The 16,904-nt window shown below is 42.1% G+C and overlaps 1 protein-coding gene across 1 annotated transcript in view; it reads right to left on the bottom strand.

The window, feature by feature from the left end:
- Nucleotides 1-1,728: 1,728 nt before the first annotated feature.
- Nucleotides 1,729-16,904, bottom strand: part of LOC114615721 — a 50,313-nt gene continuing 35,137 nt past the window's right edge. Inside the window, exon 3 of the mRNA XM_028761376.1 lies at nt 1,729-2,439. Within this exon, the coding sequence (XP_028617209.1) occupies nt 2,315-2,439 (125 nt within the window). The 3' untranslated portion in view covers nt 1,729-2,314. The remainder of the gene's footprint in view (nt 2,440-16,904) is intronic.

Genomic DNA, 16,904 nt, shown 5'->3' with positions numbered 1-16,904 from the left:
TAAGTGAAGTAGGAGACAGAGGCAGGAGGATTGCTGAGGCCTGTTGACAGCCATCACAGCTCCAGATTCATTGAGAGACTGTCCCTCAATGTGCCCATGAATCGCACACATAATACCACAACCGCCCCCCCCACACACACACACAGACAAGACCAATGACTCTTCTTTTCGTTGGGAACATCTGAAATGAACCTGTGGTACTATCTCTTTCTCTTTGCCAGTCATTCTTGGCTCTGAGATAAACAGTTTGCTGGGATGTACTATCTCACAGGCCCAAACCAACTGAGCCAACTGAGTCCCTGTTATGGTGGCTGTGGTTGCTGGGTTCATCATAAGGTGTCACAGCATCTTTCTTTCCTCTGTCTACATTCTAATGTCTCTTCATCCTTCATATGTGCTGATAATAATTCCAAGACTCAAAACTCAATGAGCAACACAGTTATAGAATCGTTGGTCAAGGCATAGACACAGAAGGATCCCTGAGGAGACCTAGGAGTGAAGGAAATAAGCATGGGTCACTGATCAGGCACCCTTAACTCAAGAGAAGCACGAAGCCACAGGTGTCCAGAGTTCTGTCAGTGGCTATGCTGACCACAAACAACAGAAAGTGGTGAAGGACGTCAAGATGGTTCAGTAAGTAAAGGTGCTTGCTGCCAATTCCTACCACCCAAGTTGGATCTCCAGAACCAACAGGAGAGTAGAAGAGGGCCTCACCTCGCAAAGTGTCCTCTGACCTCGACACTGCACATAGGACGCCCATGCCCACTGGCATGCACAAACATAATAAATAAGTAATAAACAATTAGTAGTAACTGGCTACAACAGTAGAAAAGGCCTGTCTTAGCTGTACAGATAGCAGCAATAGCCGCTTATGAAAAAGAATCTCTGCCTGCCTTAACCACAATGGTCATGGTAATTAAAATAAAACCTGATATATAGTAGGTCGGTTTTGCTTTGATCTTTGGCTTTGATTAGTTGTGACAATATGCTACTATGAGCATCCACATACCTTTATTTAAATATAGAGACACAGCATTTATCAGTATCTACAGCCAGATAGGGACAGGGGTATTGTATAATCTGTCTTTCTGTCTCTACATATAATGCACTGTGTGTGTGTGTGTGTGTGTGTGTGTGTGTGATGTTTATGTCAAAATACGAACAAAAATTTAAATGTACAATCAGCCTTCTGCCCCCATGAATTCTAAATCTGTATAATTAGCTAAGTATGGATAGATTATTGCAGAAAAAACTGTATATATACAGTCAGTTTTCTGTCCATTATTACCTGTCTGCAGTACGACAACCATTTACATGGTGTTCATGTGGTATTAGGTATTATTAGCAATTTCCAGCACTCTGGATGCTAAAGCAGAGGGATGGCTGCGAGTTCAAAACTTGGCAGGGCTACATAATACATTCTCACCAGCCAGGGGTTCAGTGTGAGATGTGTCTCAAAAAGTAGTATAAGGATGATTGGAATTCTATAGGAGAATATGTGTAGTTAAATGCAGCTAAATACATCATTTTATATATGGGAGTCATCCTCTGAGCTTGGCATTGGGAGGGGTTCTGGAACCAATCACCACAGGAATTGAGTGTGTGTGTGTGTGCGTGTGTGCGTGTGTGTGTGTGTGTGTGTGCCTGCATGTGTGTGCATATTTACATATATATCTGTATATAGAGACATGCATTGTAAATATACATCATATCATAGAGATAAACAAATGAGCAGAAAGAAAACTAGTTATTAATAATTCTGCTAAAACAGCACAGATTCCATTAGAGATGGCTATATATTGAACTAAACCAATATTTTCAACATTGCTTACACATAGGAGGGGTTGTCTAGAGCACAGCTGACACACAGGGTAAGCAGAATTTATGGGATGGAGCACCCAGGGAGGCACATCATGGCAAGCCTGGGCAGCTCTTCCTGCTTTGCTACTCCTCAGTGTTGGGAGCACAGATGCTGTATTTGAGATCAGTTTGGCTTGTGAGACTAACACGAAAACTCCATGCTAAAGCTAAGCAGAAGTGTCGAGAAAATCTCCCTTCCTACGGTAACACGCCACTCAGCCATGGATGTCGCACTCCATGCCTCTCATGGTATGAGAAAAGTAAAATCTTTCTGCTAAATCCACTGTTCAGGGACATTTGTTTTGAGCAGTCAAACAGCGGTCTTAATTGGTGCGAGAGGAGCATTGATCCTTACCCTCCAGGCATATGTACTCTGCTGACAGAACAGGAAAGGCATTTGTGTTTGACCTGGTTAAACAGCGTGGACTTGAATGTGATTGGCTTACACAGATGATCAATCAACAGCAGCGCTCCAGAGCTCAAAAAGAGACACGGGCGAGCGAGTGGTTGTCTTTGCAAAACCTTTCGAGGACATGAGGAGCTGAGCTGGTCCTAAAGCAGGGAGAGGTATGTTCGCAACTAGAAATAAAGGAAAGAGGGTTGAAAACACAGACGACAGTCAGAATTCAGGTCACAAAACCAGAGCATTGCACACTAACAGGTTGAGCCAGGAAGAGGTGGCACAAACCATGGTGAAGCTGAAGAGGAGGCTAGACTACACTCAGAGAAAAGAGGAGGGCAGCCTCGAGAGTTAGGATTTGAACCTGCAGAAGGTAAAGCCCTGCCCACCGTCAGTTACTCAGTTCTTCTCTTGGCTCCTTGGTTCCTGCTCTGTAGTTTCATGTTTCCAATTAGCTTCAATCTTTAGACACCACAGCCAGTCCCAGGTTGTGCTGGTTGATTGTGACTGTCCCCTCGATTGGGCTGAAAAGTGCCTGGGGATTAGGGAAGCCCACTTCAGCGTGTGTGTGGCTCACTGAGTGGGAGGAACCTGCCTTGAGTATGGGTGGCACTGTCCGATGACTGAGGACCACGGTGCAAAGCAAAGAGGGACAAGAGCCAGGGAAGACAGATATTTTCTCTCTGCTTCCTGGCCACCGTAAGGTTAGGGGCCTCTGTACAGCATGTCCAGTTGGAAGTTGCCTAGTCTCTGACAGAGTAAGTCAGTCGAATCATTCATCCTTCAGTGTAACACATATTCAACAAATATCTTTTCAATTAAAACTGCATTACATTTATCTGATGCTGTGGGTTAGGCCAGCAAAATGTCAACAAGTTAGACTGATCATTTGATTAATAAGCTGAGTGGTGTTTACAGGGGATGAGTCCATGAATAAATACCTCAGGGAGACTGATCACTTGTCTTTCATGTCCATAACACTCATCCTATGAGGGCTTTAGATGTCCCGTGTCAGTGTTTATATGAATCATAGAAACTAAAGGAAATGCCATTGTTTGTAGAATTTATAATGGTTTAGAGACCACTGATTTTAGTTCAGTTAAATCACATACATGGATAAACTTACTTTGGGTTGGCAGACAATTGCCTGTATCATTGTTCAAAAGGTAATGATTATTTCTTTTTATAAAAAAGATTTATTTATTTATTTATTTATTTATTTATTTTATGCATATGGATACACCACCATTGCTCTCTTCAGAGACACCAGTAGAGGGCACCAGACCCCATTACAGATGGTTGTGAGCCACCATGTGGTTGCTGGGAATCAAACTCGGGACCTCTGGAAGAGCAGTCAGTGCTCTTAACCACTGAGCCATCTCTCTAGCCTCAATTATTTCTTTTTTTTTAAATTTGTCTTACTATTTTATGTGTATGGGTGTCTTTTCCTGAATTCATGTCTGTGCAAGATGTTTTTGAGGTGCCACGAAGACCACAGAGGTCATTGGATCTCTGTGAAACAAAATTACAGATGGCTGTGAGCTGCCAATGGATGCTGGGAATTGAACCCTGGTCCTCTGGAAGAGTAACCAGTGCCCTTAACATCTGAACCATTTTTATTGCCACAGCAACTATATCTTGTCAAAAATGGAAACATATAGGATGAAACCAGCTGTGCCCACCGAGGATTCCTAATGAGTTCTGAAAACTCATATTGTCTCTTTTGTTTATCAGACACACTCAGCAGTGCTGGGCTTGTCCCCTTTGAGTCAAAAGCTACAGTTCCTTTAGTAGGTGCAAGCTGAGTCCACACTTAAAGATAAGTCAGAGTAGGAATTATGTTTACAGAGAGATAATCTATAGTCCCATATGATAACTGATACCTTTGATAGTCTCACCTAATCAAGGTGACTAAGCCACCAGTACAAGCACATCCTAAGGGATATGTTCTCACTAAACCAACTATGCTGCAAGCCTTTGTTTTAACAGGTCAGACGACACATAAGAGAAAACTCTGAATAATGTGTTTTTAAAATTTTCCTTTCATCTTGACATCACTGAATGATTGGGAGTGCTCTCCATTAAGTTCCTTAATGACAATATCCTTTCCTCTTACGAATGCCTTTGAAGTCTCCCACCACCTACTACAAGCATTTGGATATTTCCCCAGCAAGAGTGGGCAGGAGGCCAACATAAGCCACCAGGTGCCAATATTACACCTGACAAATTAGCCACACGACTGGAAAAGGGTGGGACCATCCTCCTGTGACAGCCTCATTTCCTCTCGCTTAACCATGAACAGGAAGTCGTTGGAATGAGGAGAAAAACTTTCCTTAAAGACCCAGGAAGACAAAAGGGCTGGCTGGTGAAGAAGTTAACTCCTTGCTACTGAACAATTGAGAGGTGGCTTCAAACAGACTCAAGGCTTTGTTTGAATCGCTTTGCTTTACCCTGCTGACTCCTGGATTCCATGATGTTGTTGTCATTGATTTAGCACCCAGTGCTCATGGCCAGATGGGGTAGGTACCCTGGATGCTTGAGAACGGTTGACAGGGGAGGCTGATCTATTGCCCTTGGACAAATCAAGAGACTCTAAAGTTTGAAAGACCCTGAGAAGCAGAGCTTGAACAGAACATACTGACAGAAAGAATCTAAGGAGAATTAACTGAGATCCTGAAACAAACAACTGTACCACAGTCACGAGTGCTTGGTGCAACTAAATGCCCTATTCCTATTCCTCCTGAAGGAATTAATCAACTTGATCAGGGTTCAATAAGGAATAATAAAAGGAATATTTTCTAGCAGAAAAAATCTTGGTGCTACCTCAAGAGAAACCCACTATGCTGTATATCTGCAATGCAAATAAATTATGAAAATTCATTTATATGCATGCACTTTAAAAAAAAATAACTATTACCACCCAAAAAAGACATCAAGTTGGGAGGAGGTGGGCTGAGGTGGGAGGGTGGGTCCAGGAGTCAGGAGGAAGAGAGAGGCGATATGGTCATGTATGGACCTCTCAGAAAAATGAATTTAAAATATTATAATTTGTAAAAACTCTATTACAAAAAAATTATATAATGTGGAGTGTCCTAGAACTTTCCTTTTTGCCTAGCAACACAGCTGGCATCTGTCCTTGGTGGTGTATACAGAGTATCTTCACTAACTGATATATCCAACCAACCTTGGTAGGAGAGCCAGGAGCCCCGCCCTTTCTTCACCCTTCTTTTTACCATAAACAGGTTAAACCTGTTTATTCAAATGTTCCCTAGTCGTATACATGTCTTCTGAGAATTGCTCGTTTTACATGCTTTGCTAACTTTTTTTAGAGCCAGCTTGTCTACATAAATTGTATACTCTCTTTGAATGATGGCTCCAAGCCCTCTTCCGAAGAGTCTAATCCAAATCTTGTGTCCCCGTACACCATTTCTCTTTTAATTTTCTGATGATTGTTTTTTAATGAAGTCGAGTCTGTTGGGTTTTCCTTCCTGACCTCTGGCTTTGCCATGTAACTTATGAAGAAGTTCCAGCTCACGATTACATCTTAAAGGTTTAAGCCATTTCTTATTGTACTTGCACAGATCCTAGTTTTATGTTTAGAGGTTTGTTCCATCTGGAATTTACTTCTGTGTGTAGTGTAAGTCCAGATGGAGAAACAGTTGTCCCAGCACCACGCACTGAACAATGTACTGTTCAGCCATGGATCTGAAATACCTCCACACTCACTGAGACAGCCTCGGTTGTCCTGGGTCTGCTTCTGGACTCTAATCTTGGCTAACTGATATCTCTGCCATTTGATGTGGGCACTGCATTGTTTAAGACATTCAGTTTTCTTTGGTAACTACTAAGATGTGTCTAGACTTGTGCAAAAGAAACTGGGTCTTTGTTTCCCATGAAAAATAGGATGGACTGATCCAGTTCACTGAAGGTCTTGTTGGAAATGGGATGCCGTTTTAGTGTATGGGAAAGGCAAATGAAATTTCACATCTTATAGGCATCTGATTAAAGCTCAACTCACATTTCATAAAATAAAGTTATACATATATATATATATATATATATATATATATATATATATGCTTTAAAAATTAATTCACTTAGGTGAACATGGAGTGCCTATCCCCAAATGCATATCTAATATCTATAGCATAACTCCTCCAATCAATGCTCAGGAAACATTGCAGAAGAGGGAGCAGAAACACTGTGGAATCCAGAGGGCTAATAGAACTGCTGCAAAGTAAGGTCTGCTGGGCATGCCCAGGATGCTCTACCCATGAACTCTCAGCAATATGGCTGTCTACAAAAGTCCACACTAGAATACAGGCCAACATGGAAAGGTCAACTGTTTTAAAATAATCGAACTTTCTTAGTCCTTCTACCCTTAGTTGTGGAGCTACTGAGGGAGGGAGGGTCATTTTTCTCCAGAGACAAAGCTCTGTTAGGTTACTCAAGACTAATTATATATTGGCAATATTAATCGGACTCAGTAAGATGCCTGTGTGTGTGTGTATGTGTGTGATCAGGTATATGTATGATCATGTGCGTGTGATCAGGTATGTAATTATGTGTGTGATAAAGTATATGATCATATGTATGTGATCATATGTTTGATCATGTGTGTGTGTGAGATCATGAGTGTGTGTGAGATCATGTATATGTATGATTATATGTGTGATCATGTATGTAATCATGTGTGTGATCATGTGTGTATGATCATATGTGTGTGATCATCTGTTTGATCATATGTGTGTGTGATCATGTGTATATGTGATCATGTGCATGTGGAATCATGTATGTAATTCCACGTGTGATCATGTGTGTGATCATGTGTGCGATCATGTGTGTGTGTGTGAGCATGTGTATATGTGATCATATGTGTGTGGAATCATGTATGTAATTCCATGTGTAATCATGTGTGCGATCATGTGTGTGTGATCATGAATGTGTGTGATCATGGAAGAAGATGACATGAATTGAGGGGTAGATGTGGAAGAGAAGGAGCATTGGAAGGGCTCAGGTATGGAAAGGGAAGAGTATAAATGATATGAACACACTATACTCATATATGTAATATCTCAAAAATAATAAATAATCATCAAACTAGACATACCTTTAATCTCAGGAGGCTGAGGCAGGCAGATCTCTGAGAGTTTGAGGTGAACCTGGCTTACATAATGAGACCCTGTCTCAAAATAGATTTTCAAAGTAATAATAACAACTGACTATGCTTCATTGTTTTTGGTGTATCATGTAGAGTCTTTAGGGAACTATTCCCTGTGAGCTTTGGCTCAGTCAGCCAAACAGTAGCCTATTCTGTGACACAATGTTGCAGGGTTAGAGATAGACACAGACTGGCCCTGGCCCACAGAGGCTTAAAACCTAGTGAATACACACATGTAAGCATGACCAGACACACATGTACAGACTCACATGTAAACATGTACAGTGCATTGATGCACACATGCTGGTATAAAGTAGCTGATATCAAAGTTGAATGAGTTCCTATAAACAACAAAACTGCTAAGTGTTCAAGGTCAGGAAACAAGAGTTACATGCATTCTCTCTCACTTTACAGGAAAGGACACAGAGGCCCAGAAAGGCCGTATCTGAGAGCTGAGAAGCCACAGAAGGCATGGGTGAACAGTCTGTTTATTGTACCCACTCAGCTGCTTCTCCTTCACCCATCCCCTTGTCCACCTTGTTAGAAGGATCTGAAATTCTTAGTCTGGGAAGGGAGAGTTCTTTAGAAATCTCACATTTATAATTGTCAATACTCACTAATGTGCCCACAAATCACTTAAAACTGAAAAGACCACAATCAAACGACTCTACTACATCTGCTTTGATCTCCATGACATCAAATGCCGGGTGTTGAAGATATGACACTCTTCAGCCAGTGGTTTTGACAGGAAAACACATTGTGCATGACTCAGTGGGAGTACGGAAGAGACCCTTTCACCCCTCTAGGTGATTTGTTCCCTCATCACATTTTAGAGCCCCCAAGTTAAAATAAAACACCCTAAGACCCCTAGGAACCTGTACACCTGTGGGGAGGAGATTTCTAAGGCCCAGCATCAAATCGCTTTTGATTTTTCCCTTGAGTTTATTTCTGTCACCGTGAAGCAGGTAACACATTTCAGCTTTTAAGCCATAAAGTGATTTTTTTTTTTAGAAAAAAAATCTCTCTCACAGCTTTAATCTTATATTTCCATGCGTATTGAGTTAAATGTTGTAAAACTATCAATTCTGTCAAAACCTGGCAAAGAGAAAACAAGACACCATGCAATCTTAATGTCCAAACTGACTGGTGATTATCGGGAATTAAATGTGCAGGAATTCCAAATCTTTTTTGATTTGAGATGTCTAGATAACTTTTGTTTTTCCATAATTGTATGAGGTTTCTACATAGTATTTAAGAATCAATTATATTGCAATTGATGTAATTAACTCTAATAATCCATTAAAAGTCGGTAGGAGGGCTATTCAAGTCAACAGAAAAGAAGGAGTGGATTATGAAGGTGTTATTAACCTATACAGAATTTTACCAGACATTTTCTTTTCTTACAGAATAAATACACAGTGGTTAGGAAGGCTGTCATTATAATTTAGTATGAACAATACTCTATCACTCCTTTCCCTATGCAACCCTTAACTAATTCCATGCACCATGCACAAGGAAAATGAAGCCTTTTCTAATCAGGGTGCAGTCGAATCAATCATCTGTTACTCCACGATGAAGAGTGGGGTCCCTGCTCAGCTAAGTGGAAGAGAAGAGGGGCCCAGCAGAAATGTCAGGCCCACCTTCTCTTTGAATTGACAACTTTCTGCTTCTGATGGCTGTCTGCGTTTTAGTGAGCAATCAAAGAGAAAGTTTGAGAAAAGAGAACATCCTGCTTACACTTGACAAGCACTAACTCACCATTGAAAGCGAGGCCATGCATCTGAGCCAGTTCTGCAGCCTACTGCTCTTTTGAGCCAAGTGAAGTCCACACTACCCACCCCTGGAGTCTCCCATGCCCAGCCCAGGGAGTTCATTTGACTCCAGCTCAGCTAGAAACCAGACAGACACCTCAAACAGCCAACCCCAGCAGACCTTTGCATCACTGGGTCTCTGGGGCACAGGCGTGTTTTAACCCACAGCAGGACTCCTTCCAGTTACCATCCTTCCTGGTAAAACTTGACAAGAAAAGAAACTAGGAGTTCAGGATTTTCAAGAATAGGTCATACCTGAGCCTGGTGGTGCAGCAATCTCAGGAACTCAGTAGGTTGAGACAGGAGGATAGCAACTACTTCCCTGGCTGCAGAACAATTTTAAGGCCAGCTTGGTTTGTCACTGAGCAAGGCTCTATCTCAAATTTTTTAAAAAAATAAAATATGGGACTTAACATGCAGCTAATTGCTAGAACAACTGCCTAACCCGTGCAACATCCTAGGTTCGATCCCTAGGACCTCAAAAATATTCAATTAACTTGTTAATTAATTTCAGGTTACCAAACAGACTGTTCTTCTCTAAAGAGATTCTCACCATTCTACCACTGGGGCTTGTCCAGCTTGAAAATGAACAAAAATGTTGTTCTAAATTTATAATATCTGCGTGAAAGAACACCTGCTAGCTATCTCAGTCAATTCCCTCCTCATCAGCTTCTTCAGGAAGACAGACTAGGGTGCCTTCAGCAGGTCTTATGGAGGTGTCACAAAGGCCAGCTGGGCTGGACAAAGGTGTAGAGATACAGGACATGTGATGGAGAAGACACTGTCCCTGGACAAGTGTGTGGGAGAAGCTAGGGTACAAGAAAAATAAAATCACCATTCCTTTGTCAAGTGGATGGAGAAGGACCCTGAATAAGAGTCTGACTTCAATAAGGTGCATTCACTTAGAATTAAATCAGAAAGAGACAGGAAATAAGCTTTGTAAGGCACCAAACCCTTCACAGATCCAAGAGTTTGTTTGCATGTGTAGCACTGACCAAAATCACAAGGACTCTTCAAAGTCAGGGAAAATGGATAAAACACAGTCGTCAAGTCTTGCTGCCTGTCGAGTCATCTGGGGAGTTGTTTCAAACTACCCTACCCATTTCCTGTGCGACTCTGACTGGAACTCCAGGCTCAGAGACACTTGGATAAGGGTTTGGCTAGAAAAAGATATCAAATATCATCAGATATTCGACACACTCAGAAGCCTCAGAGAATAGAAATAATTACCAGATAGGGCTCAGATGGGGAACGACATTAGTGCTACGTGTGGAGGGGAAGATAAAATGCAAGCCGCGTGCCGAAGCAGGACCTACGGTCCACAGCGACAATCCTTCTGGTTTCTCCTTCGAGCTAGGAGCCAGATAAGACTCTATAGTCCCCAGAGGGAAACTCTAGCTTCTATCACTTTGGGGTAAAATGCCTTCTGTTCCGAAAGTGTGAACTTTATGCCTAGGCCCTGAGTACTAATGTGAGGCGCAGTAGTCTTGGTCAGGTATCAGGGGAGAGTACGGACCCTGTCCCCTGTCCAAGAAAATCAAGAATATTAGAGGGTTCCGGTCAGACATGGAGGGAAACAAAGACCTCTTTTTATTCCAGAGAGATCCTGGTGTATGCGGCACAGGTAAGGCCCGAACAAGACAACTCCAGATGTGGGCAGCTGTGTGAGAGAGCAGGAGGAGATGCAGCCTCTGAAGGTCCCTCCTTGCCAAGGCCAGGCCCTGAGAGTGCATCTGGAGTCATAGCAGTGCCTGGAAGCAGATGGAGAATACCACTTTCTCTTTTGTCTGAAACTCCATTGTCCCTCTGTGTCTATCCCAAGAAGACCCATAAAAGAGGCCTGGTCCAAGAGTCAAGAGGCCTGGCTTGTCATTCTGCCCCTGCCAGTAATGAGCTGTAAAACTCATGTCTCTTTCTGTGCCACATCCATTTCCAAAGAGGAACACTCTGGAGACTGACATCCTCCTAGCTACTTCACAGGGTTGACATGAGGGCTACATAAAGCCTTTGAAAAAGTAGAAAAGTATCTCTGAAATTCAAGAAACAAATGTGACACCTCTGAGTAAAACGTGACCCCCTGGATTATGCGAGCTCCTCATGAATCTTGTTCCCCAGTTCGTCTGAGAACATTCTATCTGCTGCTTTGCTTTGAAAACGTGGGCCGGTCTTCTGATAAGTTACCACCACTGTGTCCTTTGCAGATAAAGACTTGTAGACCAGGTGGTGGCTGTGCCTACTGTATCCCCTCTGGCTTTGGTAGATCTGAACTCTCTCTCTCCTGGCCTACAGAAGCTGAAAATGCGGTTGCTTTGCCCAGGGATCACTTGTCACTCAGCTTCGCCTCCTTGCTCAGATCTGGAGGTAGCCACGTCATCTGACCCCAACCCCATTCATGTGACATCTTTGTTCACTGCTAAATTCACTTGAGAGGGAAAAAAATACCTCAACCAGGAAATATATCTTGTACAGCTATTTCACCCTCCCCTCACGTGGTGCTGGAATATCACTTTAAAGAACATTCTTGCGGCGTTTCCAGTTCTTTTCCTTTAGTCCTGCCACGGGAGGAGCCGGTCCAAGGGGAAACTGCTCCCCAGCAGAGCCGTTCTTCAAAGGGGACTTCTTCAGGCAGGAAGAGGGAATGTCTGATATTGTGGCTGAATAAACAGACTCATCAAGCTCAGAGCCAGATTGGAAAGCCAGGCCCCTCCGAGCCTGGAGTCCACCAGCCCTGCACCTCATGTTTCTACAGCTCTGTCTGTGACATCTTTCTGTCCTCTCTTTTCTCTCCCACTGTGTCATCTATTTCAGCAAATGCCTTAAAAGCTGAGGGTAGGGTGACTGCTTTCTCTACTATGTATAGTCTCACCTAAAACAATAGGCTTTGCAAGTCTCAAAGCCCATGATGTCACTCAGTGTGGATCACAAGGTCTTGCAGTGTCTACTACCACAGCCCAAGGTCATCAATCTTCTTCCATGTGTTTAAAGGGAGGATAGCCAGGTATAGTGATGTATACTCATGACCTATGCTCTAAGGAGGCTGAGGCAGAAGGATCACCAAGAGTTCAAGGCCATCCTATGCTACTTAGTAAATTCTAAGTCAGCCTGACCATATAGGTAGACTCTATCTGTAAGACTAAGCCAACTAAGTAGGTAAATCATGAAACACTGTGACAGCCCTAGGCAGATCACTGCTCTAGTAGAATCCTGAGCTTTACACAGTTCTAAAGAATTTATTTTCAGAAACAGCAGATGACAAAAACTACAAATCTACATGCTCTGAGAGACCATTGTCTCTTCTATCCCTTGAAATGGTTTGATGCCTTGCTATCTGCAGTAGAATTAGTCAAAGATAACCAACCGAAAACTCTATTATCATTAGCTTTTCCATTGACGAGCTGGTCATAAGCAAAATTCCAAGCCACGGGTCACAGCAGGGCTCAGGCCGGAATTTGACTTTTCCGTACTGGAAAATTTGGGATTTTCTTTTAACATTAAATAAGCACCAGAAGACAGTGGGGCTATTCCGAAAACCTGGATACTAACCCATTGCTTTTGCCGTGTGTGCATCTACCCGCTCTGGATGCGAATGCTCCGTGGATTTCCCATTTCATAAACTCAGAATTTGTTTTCAAACATGCAAAAATTAGATTTGCTCTAAATATCTCAATATTCATTTACTATACTTCCTTGTGGAAAATATGTCGATAGACACCACACATCGCTGGGAGGTTTAGAAAACTCTCCAGAATTTGTCTCAAATGAGAGTTTACATCTGTAAGTTGATTCATTTCTTCCCCAACTGTCCATTGGTAGATGTGTTATCCTGCTTCCTGGTTGGCCCTTTGCCCTGTTCTAGCAGAAACAAGAGTCAAGCAGAAGGCCACATTCATATTTGGGGAATATGGAAGTCTGGGATCCAAAGAAGTTTTAATTTTTTCCCAATAGTGAGCATTTAAGAAATCATTCAGTCACCCCCTACACACACATACATACACACAGAGAGAGAGAGAGAGAGAGAGAGAGAGAGAGAGAGAGAGAGAGAGACTGCCATCAACATTATTGATGTGTTCTTAGATACCAACTGGGACCATGAATTGTTGTTCCTGGCTGTAATCACCTCAGGACGAACACTGAGGAAGTGGAGTTACCATGAATTCAGGGCCAGCCTGGTCTAGAGTAAAACTGTCTCAAGTGAAATAAAGTAAAATAAAAAATTGAAAATAACAGCCTACGTAGGCTCCCTAAGTGGTCAGCATTTTCTTATAAGTATTGTAAAGAAATCATCACGACAGCCATGCCACGGTGTTCCCTGTCACTAACCCAGACTAAGAGCCAGACACACACAAATTAGTACACATATACTACCATTTTATAAAACCATGTAGAGAAATCATCACGACAGCCATGCCACCGTGTTCCCTGTCACTAACCCAGACTAAGAGCCAGACACACACAAAGTAGTACACATATACTACCATTTTCTCTTCTTAGAGAAAGAATTTTTAAAAATATCCTAACTCAGCCACTCAGGAGGTGACTGACAAATTCCCAGATAGTTAGAAAATACCACATCAGCAAATAGATTTTTCATTTTTTTTTTTTTTTTACTGATTTCTGTATAGGTAGCAGCATCAATTTCTTGTCAAACTAAAAATAAAGGTCAGAGACTAGTTTTATTCAATCAGATTCTCAGATGTACTCCTCACTACCCAGCATGCATCAGGCTCTCCTTGTGCAACCGTGGACGCAAACATCCCTTAGACAAGGAGAAAGGGACCAGGCAGGGGGGAGGCACTGGGGTTAGTCACCTTTGGCCAGGTCTTATTTGTTCTACAGATAAAAACAAAAAGAAAAAAGAAAAAAAAAAACAACAACTTTGAACTTCTTTATCCAACCAGTCACTTTGCGTCATCAGTGAACTCCCTCAAAACTTTCTGTTCCCGTCAGACCCTTGAGAAAACAAAACAAACAAACAAAAAAAGATAAAGCATGATTAAAATCTACTTTCTTTGGTCAACATCCTAGCGTTGAACAATTTCTTGACATCTAAAAGGGACTATCCTGGAGTCTGACTGACAGTGAACTCTATATTGATTGAACGTGTGGCTGAGCCAGTGGCAACCAGAGAAAGAAAGTTGAGGCTGCAGACCCTTGCTCCCTGTCATTTTCTGTCCCTCAGCAGCCTTAGGACCTCGGCCACACTTTTCTTTTGAGGATGGTGATCTCTGTACATTTAGATCATTCTCTTCTACCAACAATAAACTATTAAATATGTTCACTTCCAAGTTACATATTTAATAACCTATTCTGAACATAGAGAACATAAGCACTTATGTCATCTGAATGTTACACCTTGGTCCAGGCATGTGCTATTACATGTAGCCAATAAACATGGGTACTATTGTATGTCAATTAAAAAGAACACGTATATCGAAACTTAAGGTGAAATTAAAACTATCGCAAATGGGCTGATATCATCTGTCTCCCAGCAATAAATAACTGTAGATTCTCCATGAGGCGGAGAGACCTTACTTCTGGATTCATTACTTGAAAAACTCGGATATCCATCACTGTCCTGGTCAGCCACCTCTTCATCCTCAGGAAACCTGTGTGCAGGGAGAGATCTGCTGCCTGCCATTATGTCTGTGAACAAGGATCGATTGCTGTATTCGCATTTTAAGTACAATTATGAGAAGAAAACTTTATTTTACTTTAATAATTAGGAGTGCTGAAATAATTCAGGATATTTGAACAACAAAGGGTTGCCTGGTGGCCCTGGTCTCAGACCTCCTCACATTCTGCAAATAGAAACATTTTAAGGACCATCCAGTGTTGGAAGAGAAAAGTGGAGGATGGCTTATTGGCTAAATGGTTCCTATGAGGCTAAGAGTCATACTCAAGGTTTATGTTTCTTTAAGACGTCAGAAGAGAGGGAAGACACTGACAACCACTGAGAGGAAGAACCAGAAGTCTTCTTCTCAGACAGGCACTGTGACTCTTTCACCAATAAAGGCCTAAATTAACCCTCCCAGGTTGGCATGGAAATTCCAGGACTCTGTTGCTTCATGTTGAAGGATTAGATAATGACTTCCATAGTGCAAAAGAAGAAGAAAAAAGGATTATTTTTTGGCTCAAATAATAAGCGCTTGCATACTCAAAGACTTATATCTGTCATGAGTGTGTGCAAATAGCTATCCCAGAACATAAGATGAGCCATTATCTGATTTTCATCCTTGAAAATACAAAGTTAAGGACCTCTTACAACTATACCATCCCTTAGGCTTATGTATAAACCTGATTTATCAAATCTTTTCAAACAATCTACTCGACTTTGACCCACACAATAAAGGAAAGTGGAGAGATGGGTCAGGTATTGAGAGAGAAGCTTCTTCAGAAGTGTTTACATATCACTCACATACATACATACATACATACATACATACATACATACATACATACATTTGTGCACTTGCGTGTATATGTGTGTGAGGAGAAGTTCCCACCGATTCATCTGGGCAAAACAGGCACCTCCGAAACATTGTAAAATGATATGCCAGCAGGCAGTGAGTAGGACATCAGGGTACAGAGCAAGGACTGGGGAGATGGCTCGGCAGTTAAGAGCAGGCACTGCTCTGACAGTGGAGCAGTCCCCAGTGCTCATGTAAGATGGCTCAGAACTGCCTGTGACTCCAGCACCGGAACATCCCTGCAGTCACATCCACATACCCACACATGGACACACAAATATACATAATTAAAAATGAAATAAACAAGGACTGAAGAGATGGCTCACTGGTTAAAAGAATTTATTGTTCTTCCAGGGGACTCTTGGTTGGTTTCTAGCCCCCACGTGGTGGCTCAAAACCCTCTATAACTCCAGTTCCAAGGGAGGTTATACCCTCTTCTGACCTCTATATGTTCTAGTCACCCATGTGGTACACATACAAACACACTTGCTCACAAAATACTCATACACATACAATTAAGAATATTAAAAATAAATCTTAAAAGTAAGTTAATTATTTTAAATGGAAAATGGGAGGGCATGAACAGAGAGAAGAATTATATACATCTAAAGTCGAATTATTGCAAATTTCCAGCACAAAGGGCTTTCTCAGATAAGCAAAGTTGTGTTCAAAATGGAAGGACTCCACACTGGCAAATCAAATGCAGGTATGCAGGATTCACGGGGGTAAGGAAAGGACAGGTCCTGACTCACCAGCCATGAAGTTAAAGTTATTGGATCCACAAAAGACAGTTGATGTACTGACTCAGAAGTTAGCCTTGCTAGAAACGGAAAATCAGGTTGTGGTTGTCCACTTAAAACACCTTATAGTGTGCTTTTCTGCTACTGGAGAAAACATATAAGAGGGCACGGGGCTAACCCAGGGATCTTACCTCTCCTGCACCTTTCCAGGCACTGACCTTCATTCCAGAAATGTCAAGGTATCTCTATGTCATCAGGAGCCCGTTCTCCCAGCCCCTCTGAGTGCCACCATCAAATGGACATAAATGGTGCCAAAAATGATAAGACCTGGGAATTGCTGAGTGCCACCAATCCTTCTGTCAACACTCCTGACCTGAAATCTCCTTTGGCATTAAAGATCTAGATCACCTTCCTTTAACAGTGCAGAGGAGAAGCACACTGAGACAAACTATTCATCTTCTGCTC

The sequence above is a fragment of the Grammomys surdaster genome, unplaced genomic scaffold (genome assembly GCF_004785775.1).
Source record: "Grammomys surdaster isolate TR1022 unplaced genomic scaffold, NIH_TR_1.0 130, whole genome shotgun sequence".
NCBI lineage: Eukaryota > Metazoa > Chordata > Mammalia > Rodentia > Muridae > Grammomys > Grammomys surdaster.
Note: the sequence above shows the minus strand (reverse complement) of the source record. Positions and strands in the feature narration are given on the sequence as shown.